Source organism: Sphaeramia orbicularis, chromosome 22, assembly GCF_902148855.1.
Source record: "Sphaeramia orbicularis chromosome 22, fSphaOr1.1, whole genome shotgun sequence".
Taxonomy (NCBI): domain Eukaryota; kingdom Metazoa; phylum Chordata; class Actinopteri; order Kurtiformes; family Apogonidae; genus Sphaeramia; species Sphaeramia orbicularis.
The window spans coordinates 46122965-46147632 of NC_043978.1; the positions used below are offsets into that span (position 1 = coordinate 46122965).

At 36.4% G+C, this 24668-nt stretch overlaps 1 protein-coding gene across 1 annotated transcript in view; it reads left to right on the forward strand.

The window, feature by feature from the left end:
- The first annotated feature begins 264 nt into the window (after positions 1–264).
- Positions 265–24668, forward strand: part of LOC115413249 (protein phosphatase 1 regulatory subunit 37) — a 114395-nt gene continuing 89991 nt past the window's right edge. Inside the window, exons 1-3 of the mRNA XM_030125983.1 lie at positions 265–430; positions 3138–3238; positions 20395–20440. Coding sequence (XP_029981843.1) covers positions 265–430; positions 3138–3238; positions 20395–20440 — 313 coding nt within the window. The remainder of the gene's footprint in view (positions 431–3137; positions 3239–20394; positions 20441–24668) is intronic.

Below are 24668 nucleotides of genomic sequence, written 5' to 3' on the forward strand. Positions count from 1 at the left end.
CCTGATGCACACCTCATGAATAAGATATTGTTTCTTTAGTGTCTTGTCTTTCCGAGTACCACAGAGTGACGAGAGCAGCGCTTTACATCCAAGAGCCTGGTCCTCGTTCATCAACTGTTGCACGTCTTCCTTTGCCCTCTTCAAATAAGGATTATTTCAGCATGGCACCATGGAGGAGATCTTGACACAGTGAGTACTTCCCACTGAAACTGAACTGACCCTTAGCTTTCAAATTCCTACCGACGTGGAGTCCGAAGCAGAGAGATGACGCGCCGCAGTGACAAAGAAAGTGATGAGCAGAGTGATGAAGGAGCAGAAAAACCTGACAAGAACAAGAAGAAGAGAAGTAAAGGAGAGAAGCACGTGTCGTTTCCCCCCGATGAGCAGATAGTGTCTGGCTTTGCTGAGCACAGGAACATAGACAGAAAGGGTAAGCTGTTCTGTCATTTGCTGAAGGTCAGACTAAGTAGTGCAATGTGATTGTACAGCATGATAACAACACAATGTCATTTCATTGACTTTTTTGGTCAGTTATAGTAACTTTGTAACTCTGTTAGGTCATTGCTCAAATCACCACAAGATTAAAAAAATCTCTACCACCATCTGTAGTAGATTAGTTTGGGTGAAAATGTTAAAATATTATCTCAAAGTCTTTCAGCTAGATACCCTGAGCATTCACACACACACACACACACACACACACACACACACACACACACACACACACACACACACTCACACACACACACACACACACACACCATTCAATAGCCTTTTTTGGGGCTTTTAGGGGGACGGTCTCTTTAGGGCCCAGTTTTTCTGCACTAAACTGTATGATTTTCAAAAATACATCCTGATAGCAAAATAGAACCATAGCCTATATTTAAACAATAGATGAACCCTCTATAATGTCACCTACTGGTTTGTGGAGTTGAATTTTTAAGCCTCAAAATGGGTGACACAGCAGTATGTTGTTTTTAAGGAAACAAGTGGGCGGAGTTGGAGGAGAGCTCAGCATGACACTGGAACCTCACGATAACACCTTCCACACCCACAAAGAATGTAACCATAAACTCCTTCAAGTCATTTCAGCTGCCGGGTTTGAAAACAGTAATGTCAAAGTCATGAAATGTATAAACACAGAAATAAGGGCCACCTGAGCTAATTAGCAGGCTAACTGACAGACCATAGAAGACAGTATCAGTTAATGCTAACAATAGCTAGTGCAGCAAAGTTATGTCAGTTATTGTAATTAAGTACCAGTAAAGTTACACTGAAGTGGAACTTCAAAAATAAGTTTTATTTAATAAACTGGAGCTCTGCATGTCCAACTTAAAAGCTGAACTAATGCTAGTGAAGCACAGACAGGACAGTGTGTCAGACCAAGTCAAACTCACCTGGCCAACACTGTGGCCACTCCTTTTTTATGCAAAAGTTTTTTGGCTGTGGATAACAGAAAGGAAATTAACTACACAGACCACAACTGTTTCTGAGCTAGGCTGTAAATATATTTACTACTGCAGTAAAATTGTCCATTTTAACATGGGAGACATTCAAATTACTGCAGGTTTGGGCAGTTCTGTATTAACTGGTTCAGCCCTGCTTGTACAGAATGTGACACATGACAGGACAAATGACACCTTACACAGACAGCATTCAAATAAAAAAAACATGGATAATACCACATGATAAGTGTGAGTAGCATATTAGTGCAAATAAAATGTATTATTATCATTGTTATTATTATTATCATCCTGCAGGTCATAGAAGATCCCTTATCAGAATCAGAATACGTTATTAATCCCAGAGGGAATATATATATATATATATAAAATCACAATTAAATATCATTCATTTTTAATCTATATTAATCGTCTTTCATCTTTCATGAACAAAGAGACTCAAGAAAGAAGGGAATATATATACACTTAACATGTTTGTCGCAAGTTGCGTGGCACATTAGCTAAAGTGCTAGCAGAATCCCAGATTAACGTATGCTTCGTGTTAATGTGGTATTTTAATCTGGAAGTGCTTCAGCAAAAAGAAAAACTCCTTCCTGCAGAGTGAACGTAATACTTAATGTCGACTGTTCCGTCTTTGTTTTTTGTCCTCATATTTCCATCCAGAGGACCAACGTGCTGTTTAGTGTCTTCCATCTTTATGGGTTGGTTCTGCTGCCTGTCACTACTGGATCAACTGCCAATTTGTTCATGCGTGACGGTAACTCTACTTGGACAAACTGACCCAAATGTGTTGGCAGAGATGTTCAGAGTCATTCTGTGCTGCAGATGGGTTAATTGCATTAAATGTTTAATCAGATTAATCATGACGATGGATTAATCCGTGTTAACGCTTTGATTTTGAGAGCCCTAATTAATATAAATATGTATTTCCATTCACATTTGACAAGAAAACGAGTTCTTCACTGAAACGAAAATGAGTTCTTCACTCAAAACAAAACTCTTAAATAGTTTTAAGTCTTTCAGGTCTTTGTCACTCTGTGTTTCAGAGTCATAAGCGTTTCATAGAACCGATAAACACCGGCTGCTTCCATCATCATCAGTGAAATAACTTCTTATTTGCCAATAACAGCGTCAGTCTAAAAAGAGATATTGTCTGATACTGATGTTTGGCCAATATGTTTCTCTGTATTCCTAATATACACTACACTCTGTATGTATCCACACACACACACACACACACACACACACACACATATACATACATACACACATATACACACGCACAAATAAGTTTTGCATTAAAAATACTTGAAATGCAAACCAGATTTTGAAGGATACATTAAGATCAAAACACTGAAGTGTTTCCATCTTCATAATCCTCTGTAGTGTCTCACATCTGGAATATCCCATCCCATAAGGCTATGGTTGATAAATCGAGTTGTCTGATTGGTTGATTTATAGTCCAGACAGACTTTCATGTCCTTCTCACTTCTCATTGACTATCTTCTTTCCCTGTAGTACACATAAACAAACCCCACACACACACACACAAACACACTGCACAGTTTACCGTATGGCATTTCTAAGGCCCTTAAGCACTTTTGAATGGTTTCTGGTGCCTCACTGGGATGCGGAGACATTAAAGCGGTGAATGAGTGTATTCTTTTATTTTAGCTGACAGCTGCCTCACCTTGACAGAGGTAATGGTGGCCTACCAGCACAGCTGCAGCAGACACCAGGTCCAACCCAGAGCCAACGTCGTGCAACAGCTCCAGGTACGCCGCTCCACATAACACCATTAGTCTTGGTATTTGTCACTGAAGCCGCATGAGGTTTTTTGGTGTTTTTGAATCTGGATTTTGTTTGATTGCTGTGTTTGACGGTTTGTAAGTATTTTTTAGCCACGATGTATGTCACAGCAAGGATTAATCGGACGTAACATGACACTGTGTTCCTCATACATTACATCAATTTATACTTAAGAAAACACTTCTCATTTTTATGAAAATTTTTATTTCCCTGAAACTGAACCCCTCAAACATCTGTATGGGTGGGAGCTTGAACCTCATGTTTGCTTATTTCCGTACAGTTTTAGCTTACTTCACGTCTGATAGTAGCAAATGTATAAAAAAAATAAGGTGTTCCATTTAAACATTGACAAGTGATCACATACTGAGGGTAAAATTCCAACAGAGAGGACCGCTCCGGCAAAATGAAATTACTTTAAAACAAGAGCATGTACCCCTGTCCTTCTATGCAACATCAGCAACTGTGCGAATAAAATAACTGTAGCATGCAATGATATTACAGCGCTCCAAAAAGGATCAATATCCAGGCTATAACCTGGTGCAAAACTAAAAGAAATGAGACGCCCAGCCTCAGTGTCAGAGCATATCTGTCTGTAAACTTTAAAAAAAGAAATCTCTATCAGTGCAGGCTCACAGACACGTACACAAACATGTTTTAGAATATCCATGCAGGCACAAATACAGTGCACACTCAATCTGAAACAGAGAGTATGCACACAATAATAATAATAATGATAATAATAATAATAATAATAATGTTGCAATCTTTGAATAATTTAAATCATTTGTATCCATCAGAGTCAATGAGGCTTTTTTCTGCAAAGACTGATAGTGTCTCAACTCTAAACAAAAGACTAAGAGCAGGTTAACTAATACATGTTAGAGTGACTGACGTGCATATTGTTGCTGTCAAACAGAAACCTCATAAGTACATTTTTGGTCTTTTTTTGTAGTTAAATGATTCTATTGGTTAGTCTTCACACTGACCTGCTGGTTCAAGAAATATTTAACCAATGAAAAGTGTTTAAAACTTCTTGTTACTACATCTCTTAACTGCTTTAATTTATTTAGAATAGACATAATTTTTTCAGTTTCCTGAAAAATAACCATTTTGGACATAAGAGGTTTCTGCCTGACAGTGGTGATATGTTGCAGCACAACGCATGAAAATGAACATCAAATAAGGACAGAAATGACTATTGTCTGTATATTTCTTTTAATATTTTTCATCAGGGTATCAGTCTTCCCATCTGGCCCAGTCAACTGATTCATTTTTCTGTTCTATTTAATTATCCCGCCCCCCAAAATGGAGGCAAGGGATATTGTTTTTAGTTTGATTTGTTTGTTTCTTTGTTTGTTAACACTTTATCAGCAAAAGTATTGGTTGAAATCATACCAAATTCGGTTGATAGATTGCCAGTAACTCAGAATAGATGTGATTACATTTTGGGAAAAGTAGGTCAGAGTTCAATTTTTTTATGAATTTTTAACCCCCCCCCCCCCCCCCCCTTTACTTGTAATGGGTGAAATTTCACATGTCTATAAAAACATTAATTTTGTTTCAATTTACTTCAAACTTGGCACATATATAGAGACAATTGATATGCTGACATCAGCACACACATAGACATGATGACATCAGCTGGATTGATGCCAAAATAAGCTACAATACATGTGAGGGGCAGGGTTTTGTCTTGCCTGGCACCACTTATTCTTGTGTTGATAGTATGATTCAAAAAGGAAAAAATAGGGCTATTTTGTTTTCCAAAATCACTGAAATCACTGAATGAATTAAAAGACAAACCTTTCCCACAGATTCCACTGAATAGATTTTTCCTGAGCTTCTGTGTCACTGTTGTTGTCAGCAGATCAAGTTTACTGGCTGATGTCAGATCACATGATGATATGTTACTATATCTGGGAGGAGACTGCCTATCTGCGCCTCTCTTTATCTACTGATGAAAGCTGTGAGATGTACTTGAAAGCTTCAAAAAAAAAGATAGACCTTGAGATATGAAGTGCTGCATGACACAACATACCTACTTCATTCATTTTAATACAAAGTCAGTGCTGGTCGATGGTACTAGCAACTTTTGCCACAGCACTGTGTGGACACTTTTATGTGGTAGTTTTTGAGATGGAGTTCAATATTATTTCAGTCATGTGTCATCGGAAATTATATGTTTTTTTTGCAGACTTTGACAGCTTGTGTGTGTCTGTGGCATTAGATTTTTTCCATCGTCTTACCTTTGCTGTAAACAAGAATGCTGCTGATCCCAGGAAGCAGTGATTTTTAGAATAGTTGTGTGTTCTTTCCTTGTGATGAACAACCACAAGAAGAGAAATTACAAAACAGAAACAGGGATTATGTCAGAAATTTTAACCTATGAAGACCCAGTGCTGCTTTTATGACAGTTTCCAAATTAATTTTTCTCTGTATTTAACCTTTCTTAAATGATTTTTCTCTATTTCTTATAATATTATTCTCTGCATTTTGTATTTTTCCGTGTAATTCATGTACCTTCTTATACGTAATTCACTGATCATGTAGATATTCATTAAAGCTCAGTTTAAAGTTGAGGGCTATTATATCAAAAACAGAGAAAACTGAAAAAAAGTGACTTTTTCAGTCAAATCTATCATTAACTGAACATAATATAAGTGTCTCCATTCACTGTCATTGATCCAACTCCATGGATTTTACTGGTTTTTTACAATGTTGTAGAAGATGACGGTATTTCCACATTCACTACTGAGCCTGGGTCATATCTGATGACCATGAAAATACGACAAACTGCATTTTACACCAATTATTTGCATGTACTGATAGGATTAGTGGTTCAACACACATTAAACATTTTAGATCAGTAGATGCTATTGGTTTGGGTCTTTGTGGGTTAAAATGTAACAGATTTTAAACTCAAACAAAGAACAATTTTTCCTATTTAAAAAAAAAAATCAAACAGTTTAGTCCTCAAGAGGGTTGGAGGGAGTCGGAGTCCATCCCAGTTACGCACAGGTGGAGGTGGGGTACACCCTGTATATGTGACCAAGTCATTAGGGCTGATATATACACATGAACAACCATTCACACCTAGAAGAAATTCAAATTTAGTTACAGGTTTTTGAACTTTGGAAGGAATTCACTGTCATTGATCCAACTCCATGGGTTTTACTGATAATCAATGTTGTAGAAGATGACGGTGTTTCCACGGAAACTACAGAGCCTCTGAATGTACAAATGGGTCATATCTGATGACCATGAAAAGATGACAAACTATATTTTACGCCAGTTATTTCAGCGTATTAATATGTTTAATGGATCAGAGGTTATTCAACATTTTAGATCAGTCGATGATTTTGGTCGACGGTGGATGTTTGGGTCTTTATTGGGTCTAATTGGAACTAGTTAATATTAATACTGAACATTAAGTAGTGATCCGTAATTACCAAACTCACAGTACCATCTCATTGGCATGCACTCTAGAGCAGAATGTTTCTGTATCATTTTCTTTTACTGCCTCTCCAATAAAATAAACTCGCTTATTCTCTCTTAGCCTAACTTGAAATACACAGTCTGCCATTTATAATTCATTTTATGTACATACTTACTTTACTTGGACCCACCGTGTTAAAGCACAGTGCTCTCCACCCCCCCCACCCCCCACCCCCCTTGCATAAATTTTACTTGAGATCAAGGGGAATTATTTGTGGAAAATTAGAGACTTAGCAGTGCTTACATTAAGCATACAGCCGCCGTATTATCTCCGAGGTGCTAATGAACCCAGTTGCATTTGAAAACGAATGTAGGTGGTCCTCCTGAAAGAGTAAAATATGTATGGTTAAGCATTAGCTAAGAGGGGCAATATTTAGACCAAAAAAGGGCTGCATGTGAATGAATCCATAATAAGACGATGCAAAACGAAAAGACTAACGCCTAAAGAGCAAATTTATTAAATTAGGTCTTTTCAGGCGAGGGGCGATTCCCCCGAGGACCAGTGCTGAAGACTATTCAAAGCTTTTTTTATTGCACCCTTGGGCCCCTTTGCACTCCTTTGAAATGTTGTAAGTGGATAAAACAGTATAGCTGTTGGTGACATCTTCATAGGAGTGGTAAACAATAATAGGTCGGAGCCAGCGGGGTCTTAGGCCGCCATGCTTAATGTCCCCGATTTCACTGTGCAAACTGTGAAGTGAGCGTCTCCCCGCTCTGTGCCGCCGTTCGGCTCAGCCTGTGATTAGAAAGGTAATTGAGATGATCAAGCTCTGTTTCTCCACACCACTGTTTTGGCACGAGGGAAGAGCCTCGCTGCAGCCATTTATATTCAAATTAAGAAATAACTGAAACACATTAGGAGCTAATGCAGGTGGGACGGTGAAGTCGGTGTCTTGGTTCAACGTCCCCCCGGGAAGAGGTGGGAGGGGGTAGGGGGTGATTGACAGATTAATGTTTCTGTTCGGTAACATTTAGTTTACTTGATTCAACAAGTAATCTGAGATGAAGGATGCTGTATTTTTAATTTATTTATTTAACCTTTATTTAACCAGGTTGGGCCCATTGGGGGGGGGGGGGGGAGGGGGTGTCTCTTTTTCAAGGGAAACCTGGTAAAGACAGCCATGATACAGTCACATCATGACAGTTTTACAAGAATAAAAGCATTTGCAAACAAAGAAGAAACATTTACAGACCACACAGACCAACAGCCTTGATTCCAGAGTTTTAACACTCTCTTTAAAATTAGACAATTAAGTAAAATCATTAAGTATGAACCCTGTAAAGCCTGAACCATTAAATCATTAACAGAAAATAACAGTTCTTTGAAACTGGAGCCTTTATTGGTCCTTCTGAACAACCCTAAAATTTTTTTCTCAAATATCAGTTTTCATGTATGAGTTTCAGTTTTGTACCATATTTGATACATCGGGTCTCAGTGCTCAAATATTATTAGTTTTGAACAAACAAAAGCATAATTTAACACAAACATGTCTAACAAATTGGTAATTCCTTTTCAAAATTGTCAAAGTTCTTCCTCCTTCCTCATTAATGACAGTCTTGTAGTGTCACTGGAAAGGCCTCTGGTGAATGAATTCCTCCCCACTGGTAGATTATCTGTGTATTGTATGTATCTAATTGTGTACTTCAGGTTTTTCAAGAAAAAAATATCACACTGATCATGTAGAGGGCTTCAAAACTCATGTGTCAAATATGATACGTTTGGTGTTAAAGGGTTAAAGGGTGTATCACTTAAATTAAAAACAACATGAGGTGAAATGAGCTCCACCAAATAACCAAACAAACTAATCCTTATTAAACTATGACAGTGATTGAACGTTGCACAAAAATAATGTGAATATGCTGTAAATACAATAAAATCTAATTCACACTAAGCATGAATATCCCAAGATTGATCAGTTTTAACACAAAAAATGCAACATTCAGGTTTTTTTTTTTCCTTGAATTCTTGCAGTCGAACTTTCATGTTGGGAAAGACTTAAAATGCTAAAAAAAAAAAAAAAAAAAGTTGATGTTTTCAGAGAAAGTGCACAACTACAAACCAAAATAGAAATCTCAGTTTTGATTCACCCAAAATCAAAATAAAAACACAATATTCGCTTTGGATTTACAGATTCAGAGAAGTGAAAAATCCACAAAAAGTTCAAACCGCATGATTTGGTTTCTTTGTAAACTCCACCACCGTCACCTGTGTTTTGGTGTTATTTATAATTTCTGCATTTCATTTTCATACAAACACTGATGTGGGATTTACAAGCCAAATCTTCCCTGCCCCTCCAGACCCGCACACATTCTAAATGAAGCGAGCTACTACTACAGTTTGTATTCTTTCCATGATATTTGGAGAATAAGCTTGGAATTAGTTGCATGTTGGCAAATCTTCTAATGAACAGCTTAGTGCTTGTTTCCCTTGCAGATTATTCAGTTGAGTGGACTGAAGAGAAATCAATTACCACAACTTAACTTTCATTATTTATCGTACAGCTGAGGGGAGGGAGGGTGCGGGCAGCATGACAGCGTGGCTCTCTTAAATTCATAGGGTCAGATTCAATTCACAGAAATGTTATTTTCCTGGGATAAATCCCTCCGAGGAGGGGAGGGGTGGGGTAGAGGGGTGGGTGGGATGGGGATAGGGAGCGAGAAAAGAGAGAATCCCTCCAGAAATGAAAAGACAAGAGAAAATCTGTTTTTACAGACCACCGCTGCTTTCTCAGCTCTTTTGATTAGCATTAATGTTGCACTGCGGAAGTCTGCCGGCACAACTGTTATAGCTCCTTACACACACATACACACACACACATACGCAGAAAGCTATATCTCTCCCTGCCTGTGTAATTCTAAGGGGAACATTTTTTTTCTTTTAAATTAAATGCATGCTGATTGTTATTGCGGCACCCCCCTCGTGTGTGGAATAGTCGGCAGCGAGGTAAATGTCACTAAGTAAGTGGCACACTATTTTCCTTGGTGGTTGTTAGCAGGGTTTCACATGCAAAATAAAAGCGAAGAGAGAGCGCGAGGAGGAGGTGGAGGAGCGTTCCTGAATGCGAGGGCTTATCAGGGAACAGCAGGGGGACCGGACATATGTCGCTCCTCTCATTACAGGCCGAGACGGTGATAACGGGGCGGTTAGTGGCACATTTGAAACGGCATACAGCAGCAGCAGCCGCAGCGATCGCACTGGAAGAAAGAGAAGCAGAGAGTTGGGCTGAAGATGAGGATAGGGATGGGGATCACCACGGGAAACAGCGCTAACTCTCTATAGTCTGTCATTCAGATGGGCAAGGCCAGTGTTTTTCAACCTTGGGGTCAGGAGCCCACGTGAGGTCACCTGGAATTTGAATGGGATCAACTGAAATTTTTTAGTAATTGATAAAAATATAAGAAAAAAAACTTACTAATAAAAATATCTGGTGAGTTGAGAGAGACAGTCATAATCCATAAAAGACATGACAAACTGTGAAGCTGAAACTGAAGCACTGTGGTTCTGTTTATCTTTCAAATGTTCATTGTGGTCAGTTTCAGATGCTGCAGCTCTTTCATAATTCATAGTTTGAGTTCTTGTTCGTTCAGTATTAATTGTCAGCCTTGTAAATCCAAGCTGGACTGACTGTACATATCCGGACCAAGGAAAATAAAATTCTCACTTTGTGCAGTAATCTACACCTGGCTTTACTACCTCCGTCCAGAATGATATACATTATATAGACTAAATGTCATCTAAAATTAACGTTTCTATGCAACGTACTATAGTAAACTATTGCATGATCAAAAACAAATTAATTTTAGCAAAAAAAAAAAAAAAAAAAGTCTCTGTTTTGAATGTCTGAGGTCGCCAGAAATTTGTGATGTTAAAATGGGGTCATGAGCCAAAAAAGGTTGGGAACCACTGGCCTAGGCACACACACACACACACACACACACACACACACACACACACACACACACACACACACACTGTATTTAAGACACATAACCTGTTTACATGACCATAAAAATCTGATAACTGGGAGTAGTCAGATAATTGTAATAATCAGATCTGACGTGTTTACATGTACTTAAGAAATGCGATAATGGTGCCCACCTTATTGTCTTCAGTCAGAAATTTTCTGACTTTGTGACAACAGGGCACCTCCTGCAATAATCTGAAAACCCTGGTTTAGATGCTCCAGTCCATTATCGGACTTCTTTCGGAGAACGTACATACATAGTGATGGTGGAATCCTGTTGCTGTCTTCACATTTGACTATGTAACTTCTGTTTTCTACGATTTTTATGGCACTTACACATGCGCAGATGTAAAAGAACTAAATAAATCAGATTAACCTGTATACATGCTGGAAGACATGGGAGTATTGGGGAGAAATCCAGGTGTGTTAATCTGGTTCCTCATAATCAGATTGCTACTGTTATCTGATAAAACAGATCAGATTATCCTGTTTACATGATCACTGGAATAATCTGATAACCCGATAATCGGATAATGATCGGAATATTAAAGGGGCTCACTGACTCCATCATCTTCTATTGTAGTTTTATATGATTTGGCTCAAGAAGCTGTTTGGGAAACAGCATACATAACCAAATGCAGACCCCCCCCCAAAAAAAAAAGCGTTCTTTGTGTAAAAGAGCCTCTTTTACATCCTCTGCCTCTAATTGAATTGGGAGCAGTTGCAGTTAAACTGAATGGCATGTGTGATGCACTATTGGTGGTGCACTATTAGGCTGAATTGAATTTACACGGTCGGGCGGTCGCACAAGTAATATGAGTGCTTTTGTAAGAAGGGATAATATTACAGGCCTGGCCTTAGTGACGGTTCACACAGTCGTATCATTAAAATGACCAGTTTTATCCCTGATCATACGTGTCAACACAAAACCAAGGTATACATCTGTCAAGTTGATACATATGGACATTAGAGGATAGTCATGTGGATTTACTCCTGTTTGAATTACTTGTATCTCTGACCACTTTACAGAACATAAAAACATATTTCGTTGCACTTTACAATGGGATTTTAGAATGACATTAAAGCTTATTCTATTCTATTCTATTCTATTCTATTCTATTCTATTCTATTCTATTCTATTCTATTCTATTCTCCTCTATTCTATTCTGTTTCTATTCTTTTCTATTCTGTTCTATTCTGCTTCTATTCTTTTCTATTCTATTCTGTATCTATTTTGTTCTGTTGTATTCTATTCTACTCTGTTTCTATTCTGTTCTATTCTATTCAGTTGTATTTTATTCTGTTCTATTCTGTTTCTGTTGTGTTCTATTCTGTTGTGTTCTATTCTGTTCTGTTCTATCCTGTTTCTATTCTATTCTACTCTACTCTACTCTACTCTACTCTGCTCTGCTCTGCTCTGCTCTGCTCTACTCTACCCTATCCTATCCTATCCTATCCTATCCTATCCCTTAAACCCATCAGAATACCTTTTAAGCGGGATCTCAACCAAATTAGGCCTAAAAATGTCCTTATTGACATCTCATGGTATAAAGTCCTGCAAATAATTTGATCTGAGCTGAATTTATAAAGTTCATAATCAGAGGTAAACAGTTAATTAAATGGAGAAAAGAGAAGAAATCCATCACCATACAAAAGCGTTACGTACAACCAAATACTATCAGACGTCCAACCTGTATTTTATGTATTTTTTTCTCATAACTATGACCTAGATATAACCTTAGCCTTAGGTGGCGCTCTGTACGTATTGATGCCTCAGCTCCATTTGCTAATGAAATGTCAGCAGTATACTTGAGACCACTGTCACTATTGTTAGGTCTTTACTGTGGATTTCACTGTGTGAGTGTGTATCAGAAGGATGTGTTGTTTCTTTTCTTTTGAGGTGTAAAGGGAGCTGCCAGATCTTATAAATATGCAAATGTTTTCTGCACATAAACTACCTGACGTACAGAACTTTTATCCCTCATGCTCATGCCATGTGTGTATATACTGTACGTACTTTATTGCATTATTAATTACTTTATCATCATTTGTCATTATTTAGATGTGTAGATACTTGGCTGCATTCTTATAATTATTATTATCATTATTATTATTTTATCTCAGTTTGCTCCAGTGAACAGACCTAGATCTCGGTGATGCAACAGTCCCACAATCCATCAGTACACACTTCCTCCTGGAGACAGCTTTTGGCTAAACACTAAGGAAGGGTACAATGACCTACTTTAAATCGTATTACCCAGATTTTTTAGAGTGTAAATTTGTTCCAGTAGGTAGCACGATTAATATTACATACTTTACCTTTAGTGTAAGAAAATATTGTGACATAATTCTCATAATCGTTGCCGTGATACAGCAGGAAGAACTGCATCTGAAACACACACACACACACAGTTCAGATTGAGGGTACACACACACACACACAATGACGTACACACACCACTCAGGCTTGAATGTGTACATTATTTTTGACACCAGCCATTTAAGGGGACAGTATATTTTACTCAAAGTGGCATTAATTAAGTCGCTAAACGCGCACTATCATGTATTTCAAAGGCGGTGCGGACGAACAAAGGGAACGACAGAAGGAAATACTGCGAAAGTCAATTAGAATTTTATGTTCGTTTTTAGATCTTGCTTTTTTTTTAATCATAAATGAAGTTACTAATTTTGCCCGTGCTCTTTCTAGACACTGCAGCTTTAATTGCTAATTGTTAACAGCCAACGAATACATTTGCATATTAATTAGCCCCCCAATTTACATTTTTAATTTGCTGCCTTCAAAGGGTGTGAGATAAAAGGTCGTGTTATTTTAAATAATTTATCCTTTATTGCGGAAAAGATGCTGAAAGGAAAATGTGAGTGTGATTTTTTAACCCCTGTGAAAAGCTCTGAAAACGCATGTTAAATATACATCCATATATTGTCGCTTAATTAAACGAGCTCGGGAGGAAAAATGGTGCAGTCAAACAGTTTTTAATACAAAGCCACCCGCGGAGGCAGAGCAGCTCAGGACGGTTGAGTGAAGAATAGTGAATGCACCAGAGATGACTTCTGTGCAAGTGAAGTTTGGAAACCAGAACCCCACTCCCACTCCCACCACCGCCAACCTCCCCGTTTCTGTCTCTGTCCTTTTCCGTGTGTGTGTGTGAGAGTGTGAGGGAGGGAACGCTTTTCTTTTTATCACTCCATTTTGTCCTCTCTCCCTCCTGACACATCAATTGATTTGGCAGCCGCCGCCTTTTCAGTTTCCGTCTTCCACCACGAGGCAGCGGCGAGCGGAGAGGGAACGCACAAGTTCAGAAATTCATTAAGATGAAAAACAGTCGCCACTGTATTTCCTTTGCGAGGAGGAGGAAGTGCTGCGTGTGTGTTTCTTCTTTTTCCTCTTCTTTCTGTACTTGTGTGTGTATGTGTGTGTGTGTGTGATACGGATAACCAGCCCGTTGCTTTTTGCTCGTTCTCACCGAGCGTCGCTTATTGGCACGGCGCCACAAACAAAACCAGTTTCACCAGTAGACGCCGTCGCACCGTTGCACTTTTTGTGCTGTCGTTTTGTGACGGACTAACTGACATTGCGTGTATTTATTTACCTCAGTACAAATCTGACTATGGCTGACATGAGCGTAGATTTCACATTTCAAACATATGTATTTATAGCACCTGTAAAAACGGGAATAAACTGAGGAATTCACACTGTACTCCAATAGATGAGAAATATTGTTATGAAGGTTATGGTCAAAGTGTGTCTCAGGCCTTCAGTCTGCCTCAGTGTTCCTAAAACACACACATGCAAGACGTTTGAAATCCTGCTGAAACACTTATTTTTAAATGAAGAAATTCACATGTATGTTACCCATAAAGACCCAGAGCTACTTTTATGACAGTAACCCTTAATACAAAATTCAATTCAATATGGTAATATAATTCTAGCTCAGTTCGACAGTAACCTTCTACTACTTTACTTATTGGTGATAATGATCGACATTGACAAATATGAACATTTTTAACTGCGTTAAACCAGCTGTACCTGAATGTCACAGAAACCTAATCTTAGATTTTATTCAGACACAAACTAAAAACCTAGTCAAAGTTGTAGCCTTGTCACTGATCCTAGATCAAATCATCATTCTAGAGTCTTTAAATACTAAATTAAATTAAATATGGTATTACAATTGTAGCTTAATTCAAGTACTAAAGCTAAGTCTTGGCCACTAGATTAACCCATAAAGACCCAGTGCTACTTTTGTGTCAGTTCCCAACTGAATTTTTCTATTTAACCTTTCTTAAGTGAGTTATCCCCATTTAAATACATTTTATTATATAATATTATCCTCTGTATTTTGCAGTTTATTTGGTTTGTCAGTAAAAATCATGTATTTTCCAATATTTATTTCACTGATCATATAGATGTCCATAGAAGCTCAGTTTAAAGTTGAGGTTTATTATATCAGAAACAGAGAAAACTGAAGAAAAAGTGACTTTTTCAGTAAAATATATCAATAACTGAATGTAAATACAAGTGTGTCCATCCACTGTCATTGATCCAACTCCATGGGTTTTACTGGTGAATTAATGTTGTAAAAGATGACGGTGTTTCCATGGTAACTATGGAGCCTTTGAACATCCAAATGGGTCATATCTGATGACCATGAAAAGACGACAAACTGTATTTTACACCAGTTATTTACATGTATTAATAGGATTAGTGGATCAACAGGTATTAAAAGGTTTACCCAAGTAGATGGCTTTGGTCGATGGTGGATGTTCGGGTCTTTATGGGTTAAAGAGAAAAAAAAAACAAAAGAGGAGTGTAAATCAGGCCTTATATTTGTGGATAAATGAGAAAAGTTAATCTACAGGAAACAAATGTTTGCAACACGATTCCTTAAAGCAGGGCTGTCAAATTCATTTTTGTTCAGGTTCCACATTCAGTCCAATATGATCTGAAGTGGGCCGGACCAGTAAAATATTAACAGTGAAAAAAGTAAAATTACTAAATAAAAACGTTTACATCTACAAAGTTTCCTTAAAAATGTGAATAACATGAACAACCTGGAATTTCTTAAGAAAAATAAGCGCAATTTTTAACAATATCATGTCTCAGTTTATCTTTTACACATGTACATTATATCTTACAGGTAACACTGGATGTACAAACATATAAAACATTTAATACCAGGCAGAATATTAGTACAATTACACTTATTTCTCTTAAGACATTCCTGGTTGCTCATGTTATTCACATTTTTTGTTAAAGGATAATTTGTAAATGTAAACATTTTCATGTAATTTTACTTTTTTACACTAAAACCAAGAGGATTTGTATTATATATAGGTTATTGTGATAGTATTTGACTGGTCTGATCCACTTTAGATCCTATTGGCCTGTATGTGGAACCTGAACTAAAATAATTTTGACACCCCTGATTCTTAACAACTTCAGTGTAATTTTTGTATTTCATGAATCCATCCAAAGGACCGGATTGGACAACTTGGTGGGCTGGTTTTGATCCACAGACCGTTTGTTTGACACATGCCTTAAAGCTTTACGTTATCTTTTGAACTGTCATATGAGTTTAGTGTTTTTCTTCACATAAACACAGACCTTTACACCATAAAAGGGCAGAAACTGGTGCATAAAAATACTAAATTGGAGCTTTCTAAGGGAAGTCTTTCAACTAGGTTCAACCAAAATCCATCCCCTATTTAATGTCGGACACAAAATGAGTCCAAACTTGAAACTTTTCTTATTCCTCTGTATTTAATTGATTGATTGATTGATTTTTAAAATGGGACAATTCATATTAATGAACATTTACATGTAAATACGAGAGATTTAGAAATGAGAGGTAAAAAAAACAAAAAACAAAACAACCCAAAAAACCTTACAAATAACATAATACCATAACTGAATTAAGACATACAAAAATTAAACCCAGCCTTAGGAACATCTGAAATGATCCCTTTATTTATTAGAGCAAAAATATAACTAGTGGTTGTCATCATCTGTCAGTTTGACTGTTAACAAGTTTCATAAAACCTACAGTAGGTTATAATTAATAACCGCCTGATGCAGGTCATTGCATTACAGGTAAGACGGTAAATATTAATGCAAATTCTGAGTGATAAATGCACAGATTTTTACATATTTGAAGCAAAATGTCAAATGAATCATACAGTCTGAAGACATTTGAATGTGTCATATAGCAAAAAAAAAAAAAAATAAAAAAATAAAGTTATATAAGTAATCATTTGCTATATTTGCGATGCTCAGTAAAAGCATGAGTCTGTGAGTCTGGTCAACTTTTTGGGTTTAAGTTCCAGATGATAAATGCATATTTGGTTCATATTCTTACTCTAATGTCTGAAATCAGCCACGTATTGTCTAATCTACTTTTGTTTGGTGCAAAAAATGTAACAACATCCCTGTTTCATGACCAAAATGAATGTCTCTTAGGAGCTTCTGCAAAGAATGAAATGACACCAAAATACCAACTTAGAATTTAATACAACTTTCAGTACAACTTCTGCAATACAATTTATTTATTTTTTTTTATTTTTTTGTAATAAATCTAGTAGAGAAGTCTGATTTTTTTCATGTCATTTCCATACCTATGTGATTAATAGAACTGAGTCAAAAACACATCCTTTTTTTATTTTTATTTTTGATTGATACAATATCAGAACTCAGTTGGGTATTAAAAACGCTGCACTGTAAGGACATGATTAAAGATTTCAGTCCTAACCATTAATTCCAGACTGATTGTATTTTGTGAATTATGTTTACATAGAAATAGCAGCTGTTGTGAGTTTTTTCTTATTTTTATTTATTTATTTTTTTGTCCTTACTTATTTCATTGTGAGCCTCTGGTGACAAAAGGCCTCTTTCATTGAACATAAAGCGCTGCATGTTAAAGCACACACTCACATATGCACCCACAGCCTGATCCAACTCAGAGTATATGTGCATATTTGTGCATGAGTATGTGTGTGTATCTGGCTTAAGATGATTAAGGGAGGAAATTCAACCACCTCTACCAATTACACACCAGCCTCTTGTATACATAAACAGTGCAATTTATGTCCCATTGATCTGTCTAATTCTTTCAACAGGAGCACATTATGGCCGCCGTCCTTTTGTCTCTCGACTTGCTCTCCTCTCTGCAGCACGAGAGCCGAGCGAGAAAGGCTTTCCAAGTCCTTTTGTACTCCGCGTGTCCCTTTGAACAATGAATCATATTTAGCAATGAGAGGAAACAAGGCGCTGCTCGCAAATAAGAAGGCGGCATCCACACAGGCAGCCAAGATGAGTCAGGGAAGGGGGTGGGGGGATGGGGGGATGGGGGGGTGGTGGTGGGGGTTGGGGGGGGTGTCACCGAAAGAAACCCCGGGTTTGAGTGTGTTTGTGAATCCACTCACAGGGACGAAGCAAGACTTTTCAGGGCCCACAGTAGAATTCCTCCACACATTTGATTTGATTTGATTGTTTATTTTGATTATATCAACATTTAAAACCAATACAAGAAAAATCTATAGAAAGCAGAAAACATTTTCGAAAAGGAGCAGAATGAAGTTCAACTTATATACTCCCACCCCCTTACCCTATTATTTTACTGACCATAAATTCCCATGCCAGCTCTCGTAAGTAAACTTAACAAGTCTTATACGTATCCAGTCAGTGTATCTTTTGGTAACTGGATTTTCTTTTCAGAAACAAAAGAAAAACTAGTGGTTAATTGATTTTCCTTTTAAAAGAGAAGAATTAAAATCGAATTTCCAAGCGTTTTTCTTTTTCAGTGTCACAACAGATAAACCAAATTTAAAAAATGAACTGATTCTCGTTTTCTCTTTCTAATAACAAAAAAGAAACTTACTACCTGACAGAAATGGAAAAACGGACCAAAAACTAATGTTTTTTCTTAATTTTCTGAGACCGGATGTTGTCATTTTCAAGGAAAGAGCGCTAATGCCTAGGTCACAAAGATTCTTACGAACAATGGGTTTGTACAAATCTTCCAGTTCAGTCTCGTGACTGAACATTTGTCTTCAGTTAGCATTTTTATTCAAGTGCTCACTCACTTTTTGACCTCACCAGCCGATCTATTGTGAAGGTGCTGTGTCCATTATTGTCGTCTTTGTTGTCATTGTCTTTGTCATCGTCTTCATCTTTGTCGTCGTTTTCGTCGTCATCTTCATCTTTATCGTCTTTTTCTTCGTCATCATTGTCTTCGTTGTCAATGTTTTTGATATTTTCATTTTTTTCATCTTTGTCATCTTAGCAATTTTTTCAAACATCTTCTTTGATGAAACTGCAGTTCGGATTCCTTTCAGATTTTTAATGTACCTTTCTTGGGACAGTCTCTACAAAATTTTGTCAGTTTTGAGAAATTGCGATTTTTGAATTTTGAATTACTTATGATGGGCCATACCTTGATGGTTTATAAGATGGAAACAGTTAGAGATATAAATATAGTCACTTCTGAGCCCTGATGTCTCTAAACAAACTAAACAAACATTTGTGGCAATCTGTAACTTCACCACTAGATGTCACTAAACATTACACATTCAATCTTCTACATTTACCTTGTGATTGCACACTTGATAATTAATTGTAGGTTCCAAACATGTTAATGGGGATTATTTTTGGAAGTATTCCTAGATTGTGCGGTTGGTGTGTGTGTGTGTGTGTGTGTGTGTGTGTGTGTGTCCTGTGGTCAACTGGAGCTTTAAACGCTTGAGCATCACCTACTGATGCAGACATTGTTTTTAGTACTGAAATAGTTTTGCCATGTAATTTCAATGTTTCCCCCCTTTTTTTTAAGTTCAGGTTGCATATCCTGTTTGTTATTGTAACCTATGGTAGTCTACAAACACACATACACACTCCATTTACATTATTATCATCCACCGGACAGTGTCAAAGCAAATATTGTTGTTTGTGTAAGGTTTTGGTGATAGAAAAAAATGACGTAAAGTGAATAAAAAAGCTGTAATACAATTCATTTTACTGTAAAGTGATCACATCATTGCCCCCTAGTGGCCACATGATGCAACTTGATGCTTCATGCAGATAAACAGTATATTTTATGTCCCCAAACATACTACATTTACCATTTGAGCACCGGTCCTCGTTAGAATCCACATATTGATTGTCATCCATAAAGGGAGGCTTTTTTCCTAATTTTAATTTCCCATCCTGTTTCCCTGTTGTGCTTGTCAGTCGCAAAAAAAAAAAAAAAAAAAAAAATCTGTTTTCCACCATCCGCACAAATCTGCCACCTCCGGTGATTGATGCAGTCAAATTAGATGTATGTGGAACACTGGCTCTGGCAAATGAACACATCAACTGATGACCAGCTGTTTCTAATTATTATACACTGGTTAATTAGGACGCCGTGTCACCATCAACGGCGGCGGTAAACTGTGTGAAATTCATAATTCATGCTCTGGCGTCCAATAAACCTCTCTGATCAAACCGGTACAGTGTGGCATGGATGGAGAGGCCGAGCGGAAAGAGGCTGGGGAGGGTGGATGGTGCTGTGCTGTTGCCAAATATCTGTGTATGTGTGTGTGTGTGTGTGTGTGTTCGCGCCTCTTCCTCACACCTCCTGCTTCTACCTCTCTCCCTGTCTCTCTCTCAGCAGGGTGTATGTGTAGGTGGCAGTGTGAAATGTCTGGATCTCAAAGGTAAGCTCAACGCCTCACTCCATCATTATTAAATATGACTGTGGACTTTATATGACATTCATGATACACTGATTCTGCCGTAATTATGGAGAGTATGTAATAATGAACTAATAAAAATATCAGACGTAGTTCTGCAGATTTTACAAACAAAAAAAAAATCAGTGTAATCGGTTAAATCTCAGAGGGAAGGTTTAAGCATTACAATGTATTTATTACACCTTACGCCAACGCGAAGATCAGCACTGAGGAAAGTGTGTTGATTTATCTTCAACTTCACTGTCGTTACACATGTACAAGGGAATGAAGTGTAGTTTAGTATCAAACCAGAAGTGCAATCAGTCGACAGTATCCACATAATAAATACAGGATAGATTTTTGGGGTGCTATAAATATACTATATTACTATACTATACTATACTATATTATACTATAGGTTCAAGGATCAAGGATTGTTTGTTGTCGTTCATTCAATGTAGCACATGAAGAAGGAAATCTGTGCTCAGGTCCCAGTAATAAGATAAAAAAAGGATAAAAAATTATTAAAAAAACCCCGAAAAAAACAGACACATAAAAACACATACATAAGAAAAGTACACCTAAAACACATTTACCATTTAAAAGACATTCCGTAGCAGGAGAGCAAAAAAGTGCATAATAAGCATGTCTGTCAAAGTGCAGCTCAGTGATTTACTATACTATACTATACTATACTATACTATACTATACTATATACAGATTAATAAGCATCACAATACACAGTATTGAAATGATTATTAATCTGCATAAAATATAGTATATGTACAGCATAGTACAGCATAGTACAGTATAGTATAGTGTACTATACTATACTATACTATATTATATACAGATGAATAAATATCATAATATACAGTATTAAAGACATTCCCTAGCAGGAGAGCAAAATAAAGTGCATAATAAGCATGTGTGACAAAGTGCAGCTCAGTGATTTACTCTACTCTACTCTACTCTACTCTACTCTACTCTACTCTACTCTACTATACTATACTATACTATACTATATACAAATTAATAAGCATTACAATACAGAGTATTGAAATGATTATTAATCTGCATATAATATAGTATATGTATAGCATAGTATAGTATAGTGTACTATACTATACTATACTATACTATACTATACTATATACAGAATAATAAATCTCATAATATACAATATAATAATTATATACAATATATATAATTAAAGTCCAATGAATATGTTATAGGACATAATAATGTGTTTATGTATGACAATATACATATTATGGACATATTATACAGGTGGATAGGGACATAATATACTGTCTATGTCAGTAAACAACACATGTATATTCCAAGATAATATTTGCTGTATGATTTCTCAAGAAACAAAAAATAAAAAATAACAGTAAAACTTCAGTCTGAACCTGAACCTGAGTGAGGGCTTACTAGTTACTACTGTTTTGTTTTTTTGTTTTTTTTCCAGAAGTTTTCCAGAAATGTGTGTGGTCATAAATTGTTGATAAATGAAGTCTTCAGTGGGCAGAAACAGAGACAAGCATAGGACAAATAATATTTGTATAAGAAGTTCACTGCATTTTATTTTGATATTTTGGTTTGTATATTTTCTTAAATGATTACCATTATTTAGTATTATTTCATATGCATATATATACTGCATGGAAAGGACAAAATAAGGATTATTATTGTTCATATCACTTAGTAAACCTTTTGAAATTCATTTTTCACACATGAAGACAAATGTTTGAGATGTTAAATAAAGTAAAAGTAAGATTATAACTCTTAAATATTGCTAATTTTCTATGGCTGAATTACCTTTATAAATCATTACAGTTTAATAAATACAGATAAATAGAACAGGTTTCAAACCAAAAGCCAAATTAGTCAGCCTGAACCTAAATGCGTAAAAGTCTAGCTTTAAATTAATTTAGCTTTAGACTAAATCTGATTGGTTAACAGCCGATAAAACAGTAGCGATAATTACATTGGTCTCCTATTTTTTTTTTTTTTCTGAGAACTTACCTTCTTCAGAGATAAAATAAGCTAAATCTTACATACTTGGATAAGACTAATTGGAAAACAAATGACAAAAGTGCTGGTCGACTAATGTTTTCACCATATATGGCAAAGTACATACTGTGCATAGGTTCATGCATATTTATGTAGTAGATTAATTATTATTACATGGAATGGAATGTGAAAAGCCAATGTATTGTAACGTACAGACATGGTTTTAAAGTAGACCTGATAACCCACAAACGAGGAAAAAACCCAGAGAATTCCACATTTTGACCCAATATTTTATCTCAAACTATAGCTAAGGGACACTTTTGACTTAACAGTGACCCAAATTTGGTAAAGTTCCTTGACTTTTATTCTTGAACCATTTTTCTCATACACCAGCGTTATTGTGATATAATCGTACATCATATTGCAATATAATTTTTGTCGTATATTGTGATAATGAACAGCTGTGGTTACTGCAGGGTCTGATCAAGCGGTCACACATGGACACATTTGGTGTTCAACAGTCTCTGTCATGTAAGCAGAGTAACTTGTATGCATGTATTATATATATTTGAGTAGGTATTTAGAAGCACTTTAACCCATAAAGACCCAAACATCCATCAGCGAACAAAATCATCTACTGATCTAAAATGTTTAAATCCTGTTGATCCACTAATGCTATCAATACATGTAAATAATTAGTGTAAAATACAGTTTGTCGTCTTTTCATGGTCATCAGATATGACCCATTTGGATGTTCAGAGGCTCCGTAGTTACCGTGGAAACGCTGTCATCTTCTACAACATTGATTCACCAGTAAAACCCATGGAGTTAGATCAATAACAGTGGATGGAGACACTTTTATTTATGTTCAGTTCATGATAGATTTTACTGCAAATGTCACTTTTTCTTCAATTTTCTACAGTTTTTATAACCCTCATCTTTAATCTCTGCTTTTTATGGACTGTCTACATGATCAGTAAATTAAATATAAGAAAATACCTGATTTTTACTTAAAAATGCAAAATACGGAGCATAATATTAGAATAAACTGTGCTAAATTACTTATGAAAAGTTAAAAATAGAGAAAAATTCATTTGAGAACTGTCACAAAAGTAGCACTGGGTCTTTATGGGTTAACATTTTGTATAACAAAATTTGGGGAAATAAAACTTTTAGGTGAAAAATGTCAAATTACTGCTTGGTAGCATGTGGACTTGAAACTGACATAAATTTTTTAAGCTTTACGCAAAAATTCAAAACATGCGGTTCTCGACAGAAACTGATATGAAGTAGGACAAAACCTTTTACATATTATGTTCAACTGCTGAAAATAAATTTTGGAGTAAAATTTTGAAAAGTCTCTGTTTTAATATGGTAACACGTGGACAGGTGGCCATAGTAACACGTGGATGACTCTTTACTAGGGATGCGAATTATCGGTTAATCCATTAATAATTTGTTGATTGACCTTATCGATTGATTAACAATTAATTGATAAGCGGTGATTTTCCTGAGAACCTGAATTTCTCTTTCAATAGGGTCTATAGGAATAAAAGCTAAATTGTTTATATAGGTTCCTTCATGAAAAAAGCTTGTCATGTTCCTTAATGATTGATTTATTGAACCTTTGGATACAGTACAGGCAATGACATTTATGGAGTAGAACTAAATAAATTCTGCAGAGAAATTCAATAAAATAAATGGATCTGAAGAGGGGCAGTTTAGAAGAAATGGGCATTTCTGACTTTGCATCAGTCGTTCACATGGAGATTTTTTGAGCGGAGATGCTGTCCCCATGGAGTTGATCCAATTCCATGGCTTTTACTGGTGAATCAATGTTGTAGAAGATGACGTTGTTTCTACGGTAACTACAGAGCTTCTGAACGTCCAAATGGGTCATGTCTGATGACCATGAAAAGATGATTAACTGCATTTTACACCAATTATTTACATGTAATGATAGGATTAGTGGGTCAACAGATATTAAAGGTTTACATCAGTAGATTTTTTTTTTTCAACAGTGGATGTTTGGGTCTTTATCAGAATCAGAATGATCAGAATACTTTATTAATCTCAGGGGGGAATTATTGGGTTTTACAATTGCTTCATTCAAGTGTAAAAAAATACCAGGAAAAAAAAAAAGGGGGGGTATATATATATATATATATATATATATACACACACACACACACAC